The sequence below is a fragment of the Meleagris gallopavo genome, chromosome 1 (genome assembly GCF_905368555.1).
Source record: "Meleagris gallopavo chromosome 1, MGAL_WU_HG_1.1, whole genome shotgun sequence".
NCBI lineage: Eukaryota > Metazoa > Chordata > Aves > Galliformes > Phasianidae > Meleagris > Meleagris gallopavo.
The window spans coordinates 6,948,959-6,969,564 of record NC_139404.1 but is presented as its reverse complement, the minus strand read 5'-3'; the positions used below and the strand labels follow the sequence as shown (position 1 = coordinate 6,969,564).

The window sequence follows — 20,606 nt, the reverse complement described above, 5'->3', positions numbered from 1 at the left end:
TAAGTGCTAAAAAAAATAAAGAAATGAATTTCAAAATATTGAAATCCTCGAGCCAAGAGAGTGTTTGTTGTTTGTGTATGTCAAGGGGGGAAAAAAGATGTTATACAGCCTATCAGCCAACCTTCGCTCCACTCATTCATACATCCAGTTCAAAAGATGTGCGTTAATTACATATTTGGTTACCACTGTTTTTTGCTGGAATATAATTAATGTTTTAACATATGGGTGTGCTTGCGTGCCATTTTGTCACTGTCAGTTGCACTTTGATAGTATTTGGCAAGTTATTTGGAAAACTGTAATCTGTTTGTAGGCATTTAGCCATATTTGTGTATTAAGTTTAATATGCATAATAGTGAAAAATGTTCAGAAATATAGGAGCAAGAACTGAATTAATGAATTATCAATGATACTTTATTAACTAGAGTTGTTAACAGTTCTGTTAACAGATGTCAGTCATTACTAGGACACTTGGTTCAGATTTGTGTGTTTGAAATCTACAGCTTTCAAAGCAGTAAGCTTTAGCATTGCACGTAATTTCAGTAAGGAAAGTGATTGAATTTAATTTAGGGGAAGATTACTTTTTATGAATAATTGATTTGGAATTTATGAAAAGATTTTTGCCTTTTGTTGTTTTATAAAATCACAATCAGGCCATCTGAAAAAAAAGTTAGTATTTAGGGGGCCATCATAGAAATGACTATAATAGTAACTTTTTAAAGAAATTGCTAATACATTTTTGTTAATGATATTATGTTCACATGTAAGTTCCTAAACAGGTCTGTAATTTGCCATGCTTATCTATTTTGAGCAGTACTTTGCAAATGAACTCTCTGCTTTGAAATAAAACCAAAGGGATTATTCTGGACAATCTAAGTAGCAAAACCTTGGCCTTCAGTCTGCTGGTAGGAGGCATTCCCACCTCCCAGGAATGCTGAGGAATCCTCAGTGTGTCCCCATGTGGCTTCCAGAAAAAGGCTGGAATACACACCAGCATGATGGAAAAGTCCCAGAGAGGGAAGAGAAATGGAATTTTGACGTATGGGCTGGGCCGCATACTCCAAACACTGTTCTTCCCAGTCCTTGCTGCTATCTCAGGAGGCTTTTGCAGATAGGTGATGCAAATTTATTTTTTTCAGTGCTTTGGTATCCTGATCAGCATTTGGAAAAGAGGGCTGGCTTTTAGAATCATAGAGAAGCTTGGGTTGGAAGGGACCTTAAATCGCACCCAGCTCCAACCCATGCTGTGGGCTGGCTGCCCCTCACCAGCTCAGGCTGCCAAGGGCCCATCCAACCTGGCCTTGAGCACCTCCAGGGATGGGGTACCCACAGCTTCTCTGGGCAGCTGCCAGTGCCAGTGCCTGCACTCTGAATAAAGAATTTTCTCCTAATGTCTGATCTAAATCTCTCCGCTTTTAGTTTAAAACCTCTTCCCTAGGATGTAGTAGTTTGAGCTGTGTTTTTTTTCTTGGCTCCCCATGTTGCTTTTTTTTATTTTTTAAACTTAAGTTGTTATCTATGAAGATGATTAGCAGTGGAATTGCTGGTAGCAGAATGCTGTCACTGGGTTCGAGCTAGTAGCCAGATGAGATAGAATCATAGAATCCTTAGAGGTGGATGGAACCTCCGAGAGCCATTTAGTCCAACTCCCCTGCAGTGAACAGAGACACTACAGCTAGATCAGGTTGCCCAGGGCCTGATCCAGCCTGGCCTTGGAAGTCTCCAGGGACAGGGCATCAACCACATCTCTGGGCAACCTGTTCCAGTGCCTCGCCACCCTCACTGTAAAAGATTTTTAACTTATATCCAACTCGAATCTCCTCTCTTTGAGCTTGAAGCCATTTCCCCTTGTTCTGTCTCCACAGACCCTGCTAAAGAGTCTGTCCCTTTCTTTCCTGTAGTTCCCCTTTAGATACTGAAAGGCCACTCTCAGGTCACCTCACAGCCTTCTCCAGGCTGAACAGCTCCAGCTTTCTCAGCCTGTCCTCATAGGAGAGGCATTCCATTTAGTGGATCATTTTTGGCCCTCCTCTGGGTGTACTCCAACAGGCCCACATCTCTCCTGTACTGAGGACTCCCCATCTGGATGCAGTGCTCCAGGTGAGGCCTCACCAGCACAGAGCAGAGGAGCAGGATCACCTCCCTCGCCCTGCTGGCCACATTTCTTCTGATGCAGCCCAGGATACAGTTGGCTTTCTGGGCTGTGGGGGCACATTGCTGGCTCACGTCCAGCTTCCCATCCACCAGTACCCCCAAGTCCTTTTCAGCAGGGCTGTGCTCAATCCTTACATCTCCCAGCTTGTATTAGTAATGGGAGAGTGAGAAGTTAAATCTGTTTCAATGACAGCATGTGCATTGAGGCAGATCGTGTTGGGAAGGCTGCTCCAATAGCTGGGCAGTTACAAAATAAAAACCATAAAAAGATGGAGAAGTCATAACTTGGTGGCATGAGTGAATGGGTTGTTGTAAACTTGAGTGCTACGGGCTTTGCCTAATATTCAGTATTATGTTTTCAAGGACCTTCCTTCCAATGAGAGGACGTTTTTGGGAGGAGAAAAAGCAGTTCATAAATGGGAAGTCTCCCCGTTTTAAGTAGGGATCAAGAGATCTACCTAAATGCAAAGATATACTTATTCTGAGCTTCCAGCAAGTTCTTTGTTTGTTGTGATATGTATGCAGGGTTATTTCTGTTTGGAGACAAATGTGCTTTTGTCATTATAGAGGAAGACCTCTATAAAAAGAAACATGTGACCTGAATCAAGGCAGAATAGGCTCAATTAATATTTTATGTAATTGGGTAAGGGAAATTTAATCTTTCAGAAAATGAGTCACCTGACCAGCAATGGTGCATACAGTCACTAAACCCAATAGAAGGAAATGGGTGGGAAGTTTTTTTTGATACTACCTACATGTTGCCGTTGAAGGCCAGTGGGAATTGCTAACATAAAGCTCCGAGATCACCATGTGCTGCTGAAGGGGGTGATGGTAAGGGATTTTATAGGAACATTTGGAACTCAGGGGTGGCTGGAAAAGGCAGCCCTCAGTTTAGAGCCAGGAGTGAACAGTAATTGTGGTCCTGTGGTGCTCCGAGGCCTTTCATTTCCCATTGAGGCTGGGAAGTGAAACAGTGAACCCCTGGCTGGCTTGAGTCCAACGAGTGTCATTTGTTAATTAAATCATACACGCACATAAATCTGCCGACAAAATAACAAAATACGCGTCATGTGGAACTTCCCTGCAGATGGCTTTTTCCCAGTGCTTCAGCTGGAGCGAAGACAGCATTCTAGTATCTCTGCATGGTGCTGACAGTTATTTTCTAAGTTCAGACCAGAAGCTTTCCTGAAAACCACCCACTTTTCCTGCTGTGGTTGGGGTGGGTTAGAGCCAGCTGGCTCCGCACCAAGCGGAACAAGGGTGTCAGGTCAAGTGGGAGCTGCACTGATTCAGCACAGGCAAGCTCTGACCATACGGCTCACTTAGAGGCCTTGTCAGCAGCTCCCTCTCTGGGTGCTACTTGTCCTGGGCATGCTGAGCTTGGCCAAAGTGTACTGCTGCTTTTTTAACCCCTAACCGGCTTAGCCAGCTATCTAAGCATGTGCCTAAGTTTAGGCAAGCGAATGGCACGGTTACATTGATAAAATAGTTGACGTGCCTGGCATTAGCACACTTTCATATATCTTGTTGTACTGGAGCCAGTGCACACTGCGTTTTGGGTTTTGGAGAGTTTTTTTTTTATTTCTCCTGGAATTTTCTTTTCTCTTTTTCCAAAAAATCAGTTTATCTGGGGAAGTGGGAATGTAAATTGGTTCGGGGATACCAAGTATTGCTGTACCAAGTATACTGTGTAGGGAGAGTCGATCCATCAGTTTCTTGATCTTTGTTATTCCATTTGCTTAAGATGTTTGATTTTTCTATTACCATTAAAAAAGAGAAGCTTCCTATTTCAGCAGTGGTTATGAACACTTCCTTATTACTAGTGAAATGTAATGTATGCTTTTATGAGCAAAATAGCTCCTATCTACTCAAAACATGTATATTCATTGTGCAATCAGCACTTTCCTACATAAAACTAATACTTAAATGGAGCCAGGAGTATTAAAGTATGTAATTGTTATTATTTAAATGTCCTGGATTTATTTGAAACAGACCCATTTTTCTTGTATATATTTTCTTTTTGTGCCCATAATCTACATTTTGAAGACATCCAGCAGCTAGGCTGTATAGAGTTATATGTGTATTAAGTGCTTTTTAATTTATTCCTGTATAATCCGGTAATATTAAATTCTGTGAAGTAAGGAACTGATCCTGTTTGTTAAGATCAATAGATGCAGTGTTACACTCTGTGTATGTGTGTTGTGATTACTTTGTGTTTTTCCTTTGTTGGATCTATCCTTAAGCATATAGCAAACTGATACATAAAGGTCTGATTCCTTAGGCTGTACTCAGAAAATATTCAGTGATGTCAATGCCTGAATAGGATCAGTCTCTTAAAAGGATAGAGTATTTGAAACTGCTCTAGCTATTATTATTTCCTTCTGCAGAAAAATAATCTTGCTCATCAAAGCTTTAGAAATGGCATGAAGAAAGCCAAGTTCAGCAGGTCTTTTAACCATGCAAGATCTCAACCATTGCTGTGTTAAAGCGTAGCCCAGGACGTACCCACTGCTGTTCAACTGTGTCTTTTTTATTTATTTAGTTTTGTACTCCAGCAGCTAGAAACGTACTGGCATCTAAAATCACTAATCTCAACCCATTACCGTTTTTGCTAATTTACAGTGATAACTGTGGCTCTGTTTTCATTAGGAGATGAAAGCTGGGAAATTAAAAAACAAATTACAGGGATGAGAAGATTACTGAATGACAGCACTGGAAGAATCTATCAGCGAGTTGGCAAAGAAGGAGAAAAACTGAAGGAGGAGCCCCAGGATTTAGACTTAGCCTGGGCCCAGCGCCTGGATCTCCCTGCAGAGTCTGAGGAGAGCCTTCATCCTTGTGAGAGCGACGCATGGAATGAATTATCACCCCAAGATAACCATTTTTCAGGGCAATATGGAACTCGATCCAAAACGTTCCAAAATCAGACACGAACCATGGCATCCAATGGTATGATCTAAACTAGATACTAAGAGTAATGTTTTTTTTTTTTCCTTGTGCTGCACTATGTTTCTGCCTTTGTTCTGATGATTTATTATACCGCTGCACTGAAATCAGTTATAGTTTAGAGTCAACAAAATGAGCACATAGTTATCACTTTGAAAAGGTGTGAAAGTGGGCATAGTGCTTTTTGCTACCATCTGTCTTAGGTTTTAAAACAGATTCCTGGTGATAGGACAGAATTACTCAATTCTGTTATATAGACTTAATTTCTTTACAGTACTTCTTAAAACAGCTTTGGCCATTGTTATTATATTCATACCTAATTAAGTGTCAAATTCTACCACTCCTCTTTGCAGTGAGTAATGTAGCATTGTTGTGACACTTCTTGTGGAGCAGGATTCTAGTGACTGTCATAAGCTGATGGAATCAGGCTTACAATTCTTTGCTGAACTTAAGGTACAAAATCCCAGTGTAGCCATAGGGTCTTATTCTGATAGCATCACTGGAGAAAAGATAGGATGGAGCCTACCTATGAATAGCATGTACAGGACAGTGGTCCGTCTTGTTCTGGCAGAGAATTCTATCTAAGTGGGGGGGAGGTGTTCTTTGAATGCATTGCTCTTGCTGTCATCAGTCCCAGAAAGAACTGAAGTTTTACTACCAGAATCTGAAGGTCTTCTTTAACAATCCTTAATTTAATTTAATAATTAAGGTTTTTCCTCCAGATATTCAGCCTTGCACTTAGAAAGGTTTTCATATTAAAGGACCACCTCAGTTCTGTCATCTGGTAGGCAAAAAAAAAAAAAATATATATATATATATATGTATAGATAGTTTGCACTTTCTGTAGATTGCAGTTTCTAGTTGACTCTGAAGGTACTCAGACTTCCTGTATAGTTGTCTGTCCTTATCTAAAGGCAAACATGCTCTCATTGCTTGTATCATACAAAAAAAAGTTCTATTGTTATTCTCAGTACTGCCCTATAGGAAGTGTCATCCTTGCACTGAAAGATACACAGACTTAAGCTTCACAGGACTGAGTGTTTCTCCATATAGACAGTGATTCACTCAGCTATACCAGGTGATGTGGAGAAAGGTTGCAGTAAGTCATTCTAGGTTTGTTTGCTTTGTAACACTTATTTTTTTAAAAAAGGGAAAGAAAAAAAAGACAGCCACTATTTAAAGATACAGGTAACTTAGAGTCAGATGTAGGGGCAAAGAGATGTAGGGGCTTGTTTTAGACTTGAATGCAAAATTCAGTCTATGTATACTGTGGTGGGATTTTAAGCGTGAAAGGACCTGGCTCCCTCTTTGGCCTGAGAGTTCCTGGGCACCTGCAGGGACAGTTCTCAGCACGCATCAAAGTGCCTGGGCCTGCACAGCTTAGGTGCCTGGTTCCTGGATCCAGAAAGTAGGTGGAGCAGCACCTATTTCCCCCTCAGGGGTCTGATTCAGCATGTGAACTAAATTATGTTGACGGGATTTGGCCCCATCTGCAAGAAAATGTCAGCTCTTTAGTATTCTATATTTTCTGTATGAGGACAAGAGATTTTTGGCTGACTGTTGATATCCCACAATATCAACAATAATCTGAGAAAGTCAGTTGGGGCTGAGTGGTCTCACTGTCCCTGCAGAATGGATGCCCAGATCTCCCATCTGTTGGGGAAGTGCACTGAAGGAGCCTGGGTGGAAACACCTTTCACCCCTCCCTTTGCAGCTCTTCTGCTGTAGAAAGGAATGTAATCTTTAGGCTATTACATAAAGCTGGGTGTGGGCCCTCACCCCTGGCCACCTTTGAGAGGCTGCTTGCCCAGTTCTTTGAGGGCAGATTACAGGTTCTGCCTCCAGCTGGGTGTTCTGGATCCTGCTGGGCAGTCTCTCTGCTTGGGTCCTGGTGCCCAGTCTGTCAAAGAAAAGCAAATGACATGGGTTACAAGTGATCTCTGTAAGTGCTCCTCATCTAGCACAGTTTTTTGGGGACAGAAGAGCACTATTCAGGGCACAGGATTATAACCTAGGCTTGTCAGGCTTAGGTGATGACTGGGGAGATATCCAGGCCCCTATAGCTGGTGATATGAGTAAAGAAACCATTTCTGTCCATTGGATAGGTATTGGATGGGAAGCTAGGGTTTGGCAGATATTCACTGTAGGCTGCTTGAATTACTCAAATTTGAATGTAATGGGCATCTCAGGTCATCTAGTATAGCTATTTACTTGCATGGTGAAGCTGGATCAGGAAAAGGCTGGAATTAATGTTCAGTAAATCTGGTGTAGAAGGCAGTTGTGAAAAAGATACTGGCAAAGAACGAGCAAAAAAGAGGGAAGGAGGAATGAGAAGAGACTAAGTATTGCTGCAACAGAAGGAAGGGAAAGCAAAGTGATTTGTTCCAAACTGGACTTAAGGCAGCAGTTCTGCAAGTCAGGATGTCAGGTCAATGTCTGTGACCTGCTGATTTTAGCAGAAGCATCTTAGGGCTATAAACAGTGATAAGCATGCCTATCCAATTACAGCCACCAGACTCGAGTCTGTCTGAAATAGTTTCACTTCTTCTGTCCTGTAGGTAATCTGGCAGTGATGTAGCAGCTGGATTTCTTTTTTTGGTTACGCCAAGACTGTTTGCAATGGATTTCACTTGTATGCTTTTCAAATATAAACTTGCATAGCAATATTACACTAAATCCAGCTGTAAGAACCACTGTTCTGGGCTACTTGCTTCTCACACAGGGGAAGCAGTGTAGTTCTGTGATGTATTTCTGTCTTCTCTCAATCATATGAGCCAGTATCAAATTCACATGCTGGCTAGCTTCCAAAAGAGAAGGAGATGGCTCTTTAAAGGCTCCTTCATAAAAATAAAAAGTCTTTCTCTTTTTGAAATTAAAAATTGATTTATAACAAGTTGAAAAGGGTTGCTTTTGTCCTCTAAAAATGATAAAGGTAGCGCTTGGAACAATGACTGAGAACACTCTACAAGATGTTTCTTACAAAACAGTAGCTGATCAGAAGAGGGAGGGTAGAAATAAAATAAAAAACCCTCATGAATATGTATGAAGTCAGTAGAACCCTGCTTTGATTTGAAATATTGGTGGTCTCTTTTCCCGTTTCCAGTACCTATGGTAGATTTACATGGGTAATTTCTATCAATGCTAATGGGGATTATAATGTAAATCCCCCATGCCTCAGTGGGAAAATAGACCTTTTGGTTTTCCATTGGGAGCCTCAGTGCTTGCGTGCTTTCATTAGGATTGTGTTATATTGCAACAAGGAAGATGTACAGGTATTTAGTGGTGGAATTTGCTTTGTCCAATTTTTACGAGTAATTCACCACAATGTAGAGTTTTTGTTAAGAAGAAAACAAAAGCCAGGAGCCCTGTCTCCCTCTGTAGTCTCCCAGATACTATTTCCAGAGTCCCAGTTTGAATACTTGATTCTGATGAAGAGATAAGTTTTATCCTAAGGAACATATTAATCTAAAACAACAGAGAAGTGAGAAAGGTGTAGCCTGGAGGAAGGGATGAGTAGGATTTTCTTACTGTGCATTTCTCTAATTAATAAACTTTCCTAATTTTCTGGGACTCCATGTTTCTGGGAAACACATGCTCCATTTCTGCCATGCCTGCTTGTCCTAGTGAAAAGTACAGAGTTATGCTGATGCTATAAAATTTGAAAGTAGTCTTGACATCTATTTTAAACAGTCTACATCAACAAATAGGTAGAAGGATGTTGGAGCCAAATTCAAGGGTTCTGAGTTACCTGTTGCAAAGCTTAATAAGTACAGAGGGGAAAAAATGTTACAGTGGGCTAACAACACTTCATGAGCCACTCAAAAGAGGAAAATCCAATCTGTGCCCCAAGGAGCTTTCAGTGTGAAAATATAGGATGCAAAGGAAGGATAAGTTCAAACAAAGCAGGGTTGTGCTGAGTCAATAATCCAGTTTTGTTTTAGTAGGAGTCTTTCAGATTTAGTTTCAGTAACCCATTTCTGGGAGAAAAACCACCACTTTTCTCAGGTATGATGGGTTTTGCATAACGCCTAACAGGCTGAGTGGAAGTGGACAGAGAACAAGAGCCTGGAAAGGGAGTTTTGAGGAGCATAGGGTGCACTGAAAGACCTAAGAAAGGGTTGGATCAGTTCGGCTGTGGCTAGGTTGCCATTAGCCATTGCAAGTGAAAATAGAAGTCAGAGAATGTGTGCAGCTCTGACATCAGTGGAGCTCTGATGAAAAGAATGCAAACCAAATGTAAAAAGGTATTAATAACTGGTTTGGCTTCAGAGGAAAGCAAAAGTAATAATGAAAAATGGAAGGATTTATGAGCAAAGATAAAATGAGTTGCTTGTGTTCACTTTAGTTAAGAAATGATTAAAGGGCACCTGATAACTATTAGGGTATAGAAGAAGAAGGGAAATATACCCTCTGAAGTCCACCACATGTGACACCAAGTGAGATGATTTTTGTTCCATCCATTCATGTATATCTTCATAAAGTGATCATCCCTCCTCTTGCATGCTTTGATGAGCAGTAAAATAGCCATCAATTTAAATGATGCTAAGCATATTCTGAAATGAAGGGAGGTACAGTCCATCTGGCTTCAGTTTCAAGCAGATATTGCTAGGAGTTTTGTTGTTTTTTGGATTTGTTTGTTTGTTTATTGCAATACTAAAGCCAGGGGTACTGTTCTTTTAAACTAAAGCACAGGATACAACTCTTCAGGTAAAGCTTGAAAACTTGGAGCTGTTACAGCCTGTCCTAATTGAGGACCTACCATGCAAAACATCTGGAAGCCAAGGCAGTAACGATATCATTGCAAAGAGGTAGAATTGTGTAAATTCAGTTAAACACTGGTAAGAGCTACTACAAAAGGAGAATCTGTTCAAATACAATGTGAATCATCAAAGAGAAACTTCAGAAAACCCATCTTGTAGGCTGCAGTATTGGAAAACATGCCATTAGAAACAATTCCACATTGGTGACAGAGGAGCAAATCTGAAAGATTTCCTTGCTGGTGGTTCATTTCTAGTCTGTTTTTTAATTTTTTTTTTCTTTTTATTTTTCTCTGAATAGATTTTATTTTCATTCTCAATTCTTCATGTGGTAAAGAATCGCATGTAACATTCAAGCAGTTTAAAAGTTCTAAGGCCCCCATTGAATGTGCAGTATAAACCTTTATTACGCAGCCTGTCTTCATTCTTTGTAGGACTGCTCTGAGAGATGGGCTTTTTTGTGCGTGATAAAGTGAGTATGTTTATAATGAGGTTTGGTGCTATTGTTATTCAGGATGAACTAGCTTGACAATAGAGAGCCCTGCTGTGAAGAGTGCATTGTATTCAGGCTCTGAGCCATCCCTACTGTATATAATTGCACATACTAGCAATTGGATAAAGCCTAGCAGCCTTTCCTCTTAAAGGACCACATAGAAAATTATTTGCTTTTCTGCTTTGGATCTAATTTCATGATCAAGTGTATTGATAACAGCTTCAAATGCTTGTGGGTCATTTTTATTTTTATTATATTTGTGGATTACATGATCTCTCCCCTATTTCTTTCCTCTCTCTTTCAGGAGAAATCCCAATGGTGAATTCATCAATTGGACCAAACTGCTGTACATGTAATTGCCAGTCAACTCTACAGGCTATTCTTCAGGAGCTCAAGACCATGAGGAAACTGATCCAGATTCAGTCAGGTACAGTGAACCAGTCCCATGCGTGTCCATGACTAGCATCTCCTTGCTGGAAAATGGTCTGGTAGAAAGAAGTCTGTCTAGAGGCTCAGCAGAACCTGGGTTGTTCCCTGATTTAATGACACATTGTTCAAAGTGAAATTTGCACAGGCTCTGTGGAAATGTGATTTTTATTTCTCAGGGCCAGATCCTTACCCGTAACAAGAGACATTAACTTTTAAGAATCTTTTGTGGTTAAATTTGAGAAAACTAATGTGGCTAGATGTCGTAGTAATGGGAGCTGAATGGTAGGCCTGGTAGGCTTAGATGCCATAATTACCCCCAGTTTGTGTGTATTTGTTCAGAACTGGAAGATGCTTCTTTACCTGTCACTACCTAGTTCACTAACATTAAAACTAAAACAAATTTGGAAGGCAACTTGATGTTATTGTATAAAATTTCATTCAAAGATCTTTCAAGTTCCAGCTTCACGATAGTCTAAGCTGAGCTAGCTGCTGTACATTGTGGGCTCTCCTGTTTTTCAGGCTGGCTTATCAGCTCCTCTGTTGAGCCATGTTCAGCTTCCAGTGGAGCTAACAGGAGTCTGTTTGTTGGGGAACACTCTGAGGCCTGGGTTTCTACTGGGTTAAGAGCTGTGCAGTGCCAGAAAAGCATGAGAACCAGATGTTCAAGAAATGTTTAGATGTTGTGCTAAGGGATGTGGTTTTGTGGGGAGATATTGGTGACGGGTGGATGGTTGGACTAGATGATCTTTTCCAACCTGAGTGGTTCTATGATTCTAACATAATGGGCAGCTGGGAAGTAAGTGGTTCATTGTAGGCTGCAATGAAGCTGCAGCCTCTGTACTTCATAAAAATTAGCGTAGATATTAATAAGGAGTTAGATTGGAGGCTTTGTCAGTTGAGTTACCCATCTGTTGTGAATGACTGGGAGTGGAGCTATGGAGATTTTGGTAGCTGTACAGTACCAGCTCTGTAAGAATGGGGAGTGTGGAGTAATTACACAAATATGGGTGGAGTGAAGGGCTTATCAGTGAGCCAAGGGAAGGATCAGACAGATTTTGTAGTCTGTATCAGACTGGAAATGCTTTTCAAAAAATCATCGATTTACAAAAAAAAAAAAAGGACACGAAGGCCCAGTTTTAAAGTCCTGGCTGGGACAGGAAATTCTTTGCACAGTTAAACTGATTGCATTATGTGCCTGATTGAAAATAACTTGTGAGTGAGAGGTACAGACTGGAGTTTATGCATGAAGAGCTGGTTCCTCGATAGCAAGAACAGTTCTAATTTATTATATATCTATATTATAAACAGTCCGTGAATCTCTTAATGCAAAGGCCAGGATGTATTTCCTGATATGTATGGAAAAATAGTTTTGTAGAGAAAAGAAAATATTTGGTCTTTTTTGTTGCTAATAGAAAAAAAAAAAACAACAATGTAAACATGTATATGAAGTGTAGTAACTTCTTTTGGTATTCAGATGGCCTTCTGTGCAAATGCTAAACAAAAAATTAGAGCACTGTAATTCTTATCGGGAATGAAGTGCCCCAGAAATAATAATAATAAGCAGTGTAATAAGGTTTCTTTTTTCCTTAGTCTTTGCAGATGAGGACCGTTTGTATTTCACTTGTAGTTTGGAACGAATTTGATTTGCATGTGGTAAAACAAAGATGTATAGCACTTCAGATTTCTTCTTCATTTTTCTCTTGATCTTATTAACTGATCCATGGAGACAAGTCATTGTGTCTGCAGTGTTCTGTCACATTGGGATGGGTTCAGGACTGGCCTTAATTTGTACAAATGACTTTGAAGAGTGGGTACTGAAAAATGCGAAACATTGATAAATATAAAATACGATATCTTAGGTTTCAAATGTAAGACACGAACTGTCAGTTTCTATGTATGAGCAAAAAAACCAACCTGATATAACTGCGTGAATTCTTTCCTAAAAATTAAAGTATTGAATAGTGTTTTCACTCATTCTTGACATAATAATATTTGAAATGTTCTTGCTGAGCTAATTAACTTGGTGACTATGCTCAGAAAAATAACTGTAATTGCATTAGCACTTGTTCTGTTTTATAAAAAATGCTCAAAGACAGTGAGATTTTCAGTCATCCAAGAGAGCATACAAATTAATCATTACTTAAGTCCTTCATGTCACTGGCCATCCGGTGGTCACTAGGAAGAAGAGCCATATATTTCTAATTTTCTTAAAATACTATTCATCAATATGTCTTCAAATACCTCATACTGGAGCTCGGTGTCATTATCTCCATTGTAAATACCGGAAAATTATGCAGAGGAGATAAAATGTAACTGTTCCACATGCACAAACAGCACTGAAAACTATCCCATTTATCCAGAAGATGAGTTCAGTGTGCCTGTAGTTTAATGGTGTGTCTGTGTGGTTATACGTTTCTTTGTCTATAAATTTAATTCATTACTTTTCTCTCATTCAGTTGGGACTCAAAACAGACAACAACCTCCTGTTCCTCTGATTTGTGCACAAAAGTCGACAATATCAAGAAAGAGAAATAAAAAGAAAAAACTACCCCTCAAAACTGTTGAGCCATTTACTATGAATAAGAAAACCAGTGCTGCGGAGAATGATAAGAAGCTGTCAGCAAACCCTGAAAGTTCCAATCTGCAAGCAGTTGAACCCCCTTTCAACGTAGAAACCCCTCTTTCAGGATTTGGAATTATCCTTGAATCAGCTTCATCAGATGTAAGTTAAATTTCAATACACTGAATCACAGGTTTCTAAAGCACTGATCTGGGAAAACATGTACCTGTCAGCTTGAAATGTATTCCCTCTTTGTGCTGAATAAACAAGAAAACTTTGGGTAGATTTGAATGGAGACAAATGCTGCAGTTTGGATAGTTTTTTGTTTTTGTTTTCCAACTTTCACAAAAGTGAAGTTCAGTCCTGAATTTAAGGCTTCCTGTTGCCTGAGCTTGCAGTGGAAATTTGTTCTTCATCTTTCCTGATCCCAAGAGCCACTACGAGATCAGGAAAGTGCTACATTTATAAACAGTTCCAAAACTCTGTCATTTATTGACTAAATCAGGTAGTTCTATATGCCCTTATCCTACCAGGATGTAGTCATGCACTTTATTTTATGACTGGCTGGTTCTGATAGCTTCAGAGGTCTTCTCACATCCATAAAGCTCATACCTGAGTCTGCTGAACTGAGTCTTTTAGTCTTCAACATTGTGGTTGCTAGATAAGTGCCTTGGCACTATTGATAATTTGACTGTAACGAAAGGAGCCAAAATTTCTTGCTCTTAAAACATGTACTTGTCACATGTGAAATTGCACAAAGCCTGCTTTCTTGATTCACATAACATGTATGCATCAATAGAAACATCATGTATTTGGTGGCTGATTTGCTTTGTTTAATGACCAAACAGATGTTGTCTGAGTAGTTCACTGATGAGTAAACTGATCATTAATTTCTCTAATACATTTTTAATTTTGAGAAGGTAATTTCCAATTTTGTAAATACTGTGAGATAGAAAAGCATAATTAAATTCAGCATCAATAAGCGTAAATGAAAACAATGCTGCAGATAATGTTCTACCTTTCTGAAAGTGGGAACTATAATATAAGAGAGCAGTGGTGATAATTCAGTTATATAAATGCAAGCCACACCACTAATTAGGTTGCAGTCTCATGCCATAGGGTCTCTGTAGTGATATGAGGTAACGAGTTCCATGCTTTCCCTGAGGTTTCTCAGAGGTCCTTTTGTACTATGATATTTCCTAATGTTTGAGGGAATGTTTTGGGGTGAGGCCAGTAATTTATCGCCAGTGTGTTTTTCCTACTTACAGTTTGTCTTTGCTTGTGGCACTCTTTTCAGCTTGAAACATAGTTTTGAAAACAGTGCTTTTGTTTTGTGCTTGCAATGGAATTTAATTTGACTTTATGAATGTGTTTCATTGCTGGGCACAGTCCTTTGCAGATGCATGTTTAAACTTAAGAAAGAACAGCAGAAGTGTGGTTCATAAATCAGATCTTCATCTGCCCTCCCATGCTTTGGACAGCGTTTATCACAGCAGTTGTTTGAATATAGTTACAGAGCTCTAAGACAAACAAATTGATTTTTGTTTTGCCTTTGGAAATAAAACTGTTGAGTTCTAAAAAGAGATATATTTAACAGTGGAAATAAAATGTGACCTTAAACATTTTGAGAAAGCTAAATAAAGTCATTTCTTTCTGAATGAATGGTAGTATTATCTTTTTCTGTTTAGTCATAAGGATCTCTAGCGTGCTCACTACCAGCATGTCTGAGTGCCTAAGGAAACTGGAGGATGTTTTGCATAGCACTGTAATTTAATGTTCTCTTTACAATATTGCGTGAGCTGTGGGGTCATACACAGTACTGCTGCCAGTTTTCCCCCATGTTCATTGAACTTTAAGGTCATAGAATAATCTAAGTTGGAAGGGATCATGGGTTTGAAGTATGATGGAGTTCCAGCTCCTAACTCCACACAGACCACCCCAAATCCAAACCCTGTGTCTGAGAGCGTTGGCCAAACACTCCTTGAACTCAGCTCAGTGCTGTGCCCATTGCCCTGGGCAGGCTGTTCCATGCCCACTGCCCTCTGGTGCAGAGCCTTTCCCTAACACCCCCTGCCCCTCCCCTGGCACAGCTCCACGCCGATCCCTCAGGCCCTGTCGCTGTCACAGAGCTCAGAGCTGCCCCATGAGACCTCCCCTCCGTCTCCTCTTCTTTGGGCTGAGCAAACCAAGAGACCTCAGCCACTCCTGATACATCTTATCCTCTGGACCCTTCCCCATTTTTGTAGCCCTCTAATAGTTTGCTGTCCTTTTTTGTGCTGTGGTGCCCAAACAGCAGCCGGTGCTGGAGGTGAGGCCACACAGCACAGAGCAGGGTGGGACAGTCCCTTCCCTTGCCCAGTAGCAGTGCTGGGCCTGGTGCAGCCTGGGGTACTTTGGCTTTTTTGGCTCCAGGGCACACTGCTGACTCATATTCAACTCGCCGTTGACATCTCTGCTGAAGATCTCAGTTTCTTTTACAGAAAATTAGAGCTACATAACCAAAACCAATGCAATTAGTTCAGATTTGCTAAGATGAAATAGTGCTGCTTATGAACATGGAAGAAGCCTTTGTTCAGCTCAGTGAAACCAACTCTTAATCTGGACCTTGGGTCAGATAACCCACTTTTTTAATGCAGCGATCTGTTACTTTTAGTTAAACCTTCTTGTGTTTGTTTTACTGTTGTAATGTTTCATTTCTAATCTGATCGTTTCTAATCTAAGCAGGGAGCCTACTGAAATGTTTAGGATTAATTCACTGCCTGTTAATTTTAGCACTGCACAAGCCTTTGGCATTCAGGTCTTATTTATTTTATTGTAAAGGAGTGGTTTACTCACCAGTTCCTTATGCCAGGATCATTACCTGTTAACAAATACTTTTCCTTTTGAGAAATCACATTTAAATTGATCATAAAGTTTAATTAGGTACTGATTGTCTTTGATGGAAGAATAATTTTCAGCTAAAGGAGAGCAAGTATAAATCAGTATTTTTCCTTCAGCCAATATAGAAATTGATTAAAATATTTAATATGAGGAATTCAAAACTAAAATAATATTGACTTCTCTGTGCTGATGCACAGGTGAGGTTTCAGCTGCATTTTGCAGCTGTGTTAGTGAGAATGACTTGTCTGTCCTAGCCTGCTCGTATCATTGAGGTCATCTTAGATTACTATCTTAAGACCAAAGAAGCAAAATAGGGTAGGATACTTTTGACACTCTGACAGCTACATTCTGGTTTTTGAGTAACATGAAGTAGAATTTTTCCCAGATAGTAAACCTGGCCCATATTTATTTACATTTGAAAATCTTGCTGTCACCAGAAACTTAGAAGTAAAATATTAAAGCCCACTTACATCAGAAGTTTGTCAAATGTCAAATAGAGTAACTCTGTTTTGCAGGATCCAGCATTTTTACAGTTCTCACGGTAAAAAAAAAACAACTTTTTATCCAGGAGAAACTGAAGAAAATGTGTTTTTCAGTTTATTATTTTTTTATTACTATCTGCATATTTTACAAATCTTCATTCTGCCTTCCAAAAGCATCGTGGTTTTCCCTTTCTGTGTACCCATCACCCAGTAAGCATGCATGTTCAGTGATAGTGTGTGCTTTGAAGATATTTCTTGCTGTAACTCTCTTGGTATTGATTTTAAAAATCCATGGAAAAAGAGTTATGCAGCCAAATCCTTCTACAGTTGGCAGCCCTTTCCTCCAGCTAGACTCAATAAATTTGCAGGTGATTTGATGTAGGCTGGCATTTGCTCTTGCTCTGTAAACATTTTCAAAAATGCACCATCACTGGTGAATGTATTTTCATACAGGGAAAAAAAAAAAAAAAACAAGGAGCAAGTTGTTAGGAATGAGGCTGTAATGTTACTTTGTTTTCTCATATCACAACCACAGATTTGTTGTTGTTTGTTGTTTTTTTTTTACCCTTTCCAACTTCCAGATATTATCTTAAAAAAAAACAGTCTTTTCTTGATGCATCTTCAAGCTATATAAATACTTATCCCATGCAGATGCCTTGTGTAAGCATTTTATGGTGATGGACATAGAAAGAAGAAAATGCTGTAAATATTGTTCATGTACTTTCTGATTTGTACAGACAGGGGCAGCAAAAAAACTCAGAAAGTAGACTTCTTTGAAGGCCTTTGTCTGCTTTGACCCATGGTGTACTTGAGACAAGTCTGATGAAATACAAGATGATTTTTTTCCCTCTTCTGCTCCTCCATCTACCTTTCTGGAAGTGAGATTTTTTGTGTTGAAATAAGCCATGTGCATAATATCATCCAGTTCTGAAGATGCATTTAGGGGATTTGAAACCAAGGGAAAAGTAGCTGATCAACAAGCCCTGGCGAAGAGACAACCTCCACGTCATCCTCCACTTCATTTCATATAGATGGCATTTGCACTGAGAGCCCTCAAGTTGCATGGAATGGGGCTGTTGGCCTTGCAGTTGTCCTTCCTGAAAATACCTGGCTGTCCCACAGCGTGCTAATCAGCATCGTTTGCCAAGGAAACAGGTCCATAAAAATGATTAGCTAAATGGCTCAAAAGCTTTGTCTAGGAATACTGCTCTAGGACGATCATCTGGTTTGTAATTGTTATGCAATATTGAAAGGTATCTCTTCTCTTTTTTGTTAGCTGTATGCCTTGAAATAATGTCAGTGATTGTTAACTATTAAAGTGGCTAGACGTAAGTGTGATTATTTGATTTGCCTTTTGAAGTTCTTCTTCACTGATGGAGTTTGATTTCAATGAAGTAGGCTGCTGTGGTATTGAATAGTTGGAAAAAGATTCGTGGTTTGATTATCTAAGTGATTGAGAAATCTCACCAGATGCATGATTGAAGTAAAATAATGTGTTTGAATGCCATTTTAATTAAAACATTTGTGTTCTTTTGGTAGCCAGAAGTGCAACTTGCAGAAGGCTTTGATGTCTTCATGCCGAAATCTCAGCTGGACTCTATATTATCAAACTATACTCGCTCAGGAAGTCTGCTATTTAGGAAGCTGGTTTGTGCATTTTTTGATGACCAGACTTTGGCTAACTCTTTACCAAATGGCAAAAGGAAAAGAGGGCTCAATGACAACCGGAAAGGACTAGACCAAAATATTGTGGGTGCAATAAAAGGTATGCTTTTACTTTCTTTCATACGTGTAACTAGAACATATTCTCAGCTGAGGAGGATGTAAAGGGATTAGAATTTCTGACGTGCATTAGGTCTATTAAAATATGCAGTCTTATTTTTATTCTCTTTCGTTCACTTGTTAAAAATAGATTCTACAGGGACAGCTTGTGTTAAGTTTAAGCCAATGATTCCGGTTTCTGAAGTCAGGCTCTAAGGTTAGAATCTCAATGTTCTTTTAAGTTTTTTTTTTTTTTTTCTGGATATCAGAGGCACAAAGAAATCTTGAAAACATAATGAGATCATAACTGTTCCTCTTTAATCAAAATTCTGAGGCTTGCTATTATATCTGACTGTGTCTGCTCTGTAAATAGTTCAGTAGTTGGTGGCTAAATGGGGGAGAAGTGGTGGAAGATTATGCTGGGACCGGGAGGTGAGTTTGTTGCTCATAAAATCTGTGATGGATTACCTTTTGTGGAAACAAATTTCTTAGTTGTGTGTTTCTTACATTGTGTGTTTTTTGCTAGTGATCACTACTTTCCTAGTTCCAGAATAACACATCTACCATCAAACGCTGTGATTACAACATGTAAAGAGCTAGCTAGCATTACATGGGAGATTCTGAATTGGATTCTGCAGTTTTGAAATCTCATATAGCAGAAAAAATACACAAGTTATAAAAAGACAGGCTGCACTGCAAAGCAGAACTGATCAAGCACGAATACAGACTGACCAAGATCAAATACAGGCTGGGAGGAGAATGGCTTGAGAGAAGCCCCGAGAAGGATTTGGGGGTGTCCACTGATAAAAGACTCAACAGTAGCCAGCAATGTGTTCTTGTAGCCCAGAAGGCCAACCATATCCTGGGTTGCATCAAGAGAAGTGTGACCAGGAGGTCAAAGGAGGTGATTCTGCCCCTCTACTCTGCTCTCGTGAGATCACATCTGGAGTATTGCTTCCAGTTCTGGATCTCCCAACACAAAAAAGATATCAGGCTGTTGGAGTGGGTCCAGAGGAGGGCCATGAAGATGATCAGAGGGCTGAACGGCACCCCTATGAGGACAGGCTGAGAGAGTTGGAGCCCGTCAGCCTGGAGAAGAGAAGGCTTTGGGAAAACCTTATAGCAGCCTTCTTGCACCACTGAAGGGGGAATACAGAAAAGCTGAGAAGGGACTTTGTATAAGGGCATGTACAGACAGAATGAGGGAAAATGGCTCTAAACTGAAAGAGAGTAGATTTAGACTAGATATTAGAAAGAAATTATTTACAGTGGGGGTGGTGAGACATTGGAACAGGTTGGCCAGATAGGTTGTGAATGCCCCATCCCTGGAAGGATTCAAGGCCAGGGAGGATGGGGCTTTGAGCAACATGGCCTTGTGGGAGGTGGTCCTTGTTTATAGCAGATGGGTTAGAAATAGGTGATCATAAGGGTCCAACCCAAACCATTCTATGATTCTATGATTATTGTAGGGCCCCTGACTTGTCCTGAGGTACAGGACAAGGTAACCTAGGTGACATAAAGCAATGAGAAGAATTCCTATAAGCACATTGGCAGCCAAAAGAGGAAGGGAAACCTTTTGCAGCCACTGCTGTGTGTAGTTTCACCCCCCACCCTCATGCAAGAAAACCACTGACATACAAGGAGTGAGTCCTTTGGATGGCCACCAAGATTGTTGCAGGACCAAAGTAAGTAAGTGGTGACGTATGCGTGTGAATTGACTTGTGAGAAAAGGATGAGAGAACTGGGATCAGTCAGCCTGGAGAAGAGAATGCACAGGACAAACCATACAGCTGTCCATTACTGCATAGAAGAATGGCATGGAGAAGGTGGAGCCAGATTTAAGAGGCACAAAAAGTGTTGGACACACGGAGAATTTCAACCTGATATAGGAAGCTTTTTTAACATGAGGGTGATCAGACAGTGGACCAGAAGCTCAGAGGGGCTGCAGGATCTCCGTTCCCAAAGGTATTCAGAATTTCATTGGACATGGTCCAGAGCATCATGATCTAGTTGACTGTGCTTTGAGTAGGAGGTTGGACACAGAGAACTCCAGAGGTCCCTTTTAACCCGTGTGATTCTTTAATAAGGTGTCTGTGTCGTAGTCTTAATACGCTACCTTTTTTTTTCCCTTGAGCTCAGTCATCTGT

At 40.1% G+C, this 20,606-nt stretch overlaps 1 protein-coding gene across 2 annotated transcripts in view; it reads left to right on the top strand.

Moving 5' to 3' along the window:
• BEND7 (BEN domain containing 7) overlaps positions 1 to 20,606 on the top strand; it is a 48,814-nt gene that overhangs the window by 10,140 nt on the left and 18,068 nt on the right. For both annotated transcript variants that reach the window (XM_085216063.1, XM_085216054.1), the window contains exons 3-6: positions 4,801 to 5,100; positions 10,652 to 10,774; positions 13,233 to 13,498; positions 18,238 to 18,463. In XM_085216063.1, the coding sequence (XP_085072189.1) occupies positions 4,801 to 5,100; positions 10,652 to 10,774; positions 13,233 to 13,498; positions 18,238 to 18,463 (915 nt within the window). The remainder of the gene's footprint in view (positions 1 to 4,800; positions 5,101 to 10,651; positions 10,775 to 13,232; positions 13,499 to 18,237; positions 18,464 to 20,606) is intronic.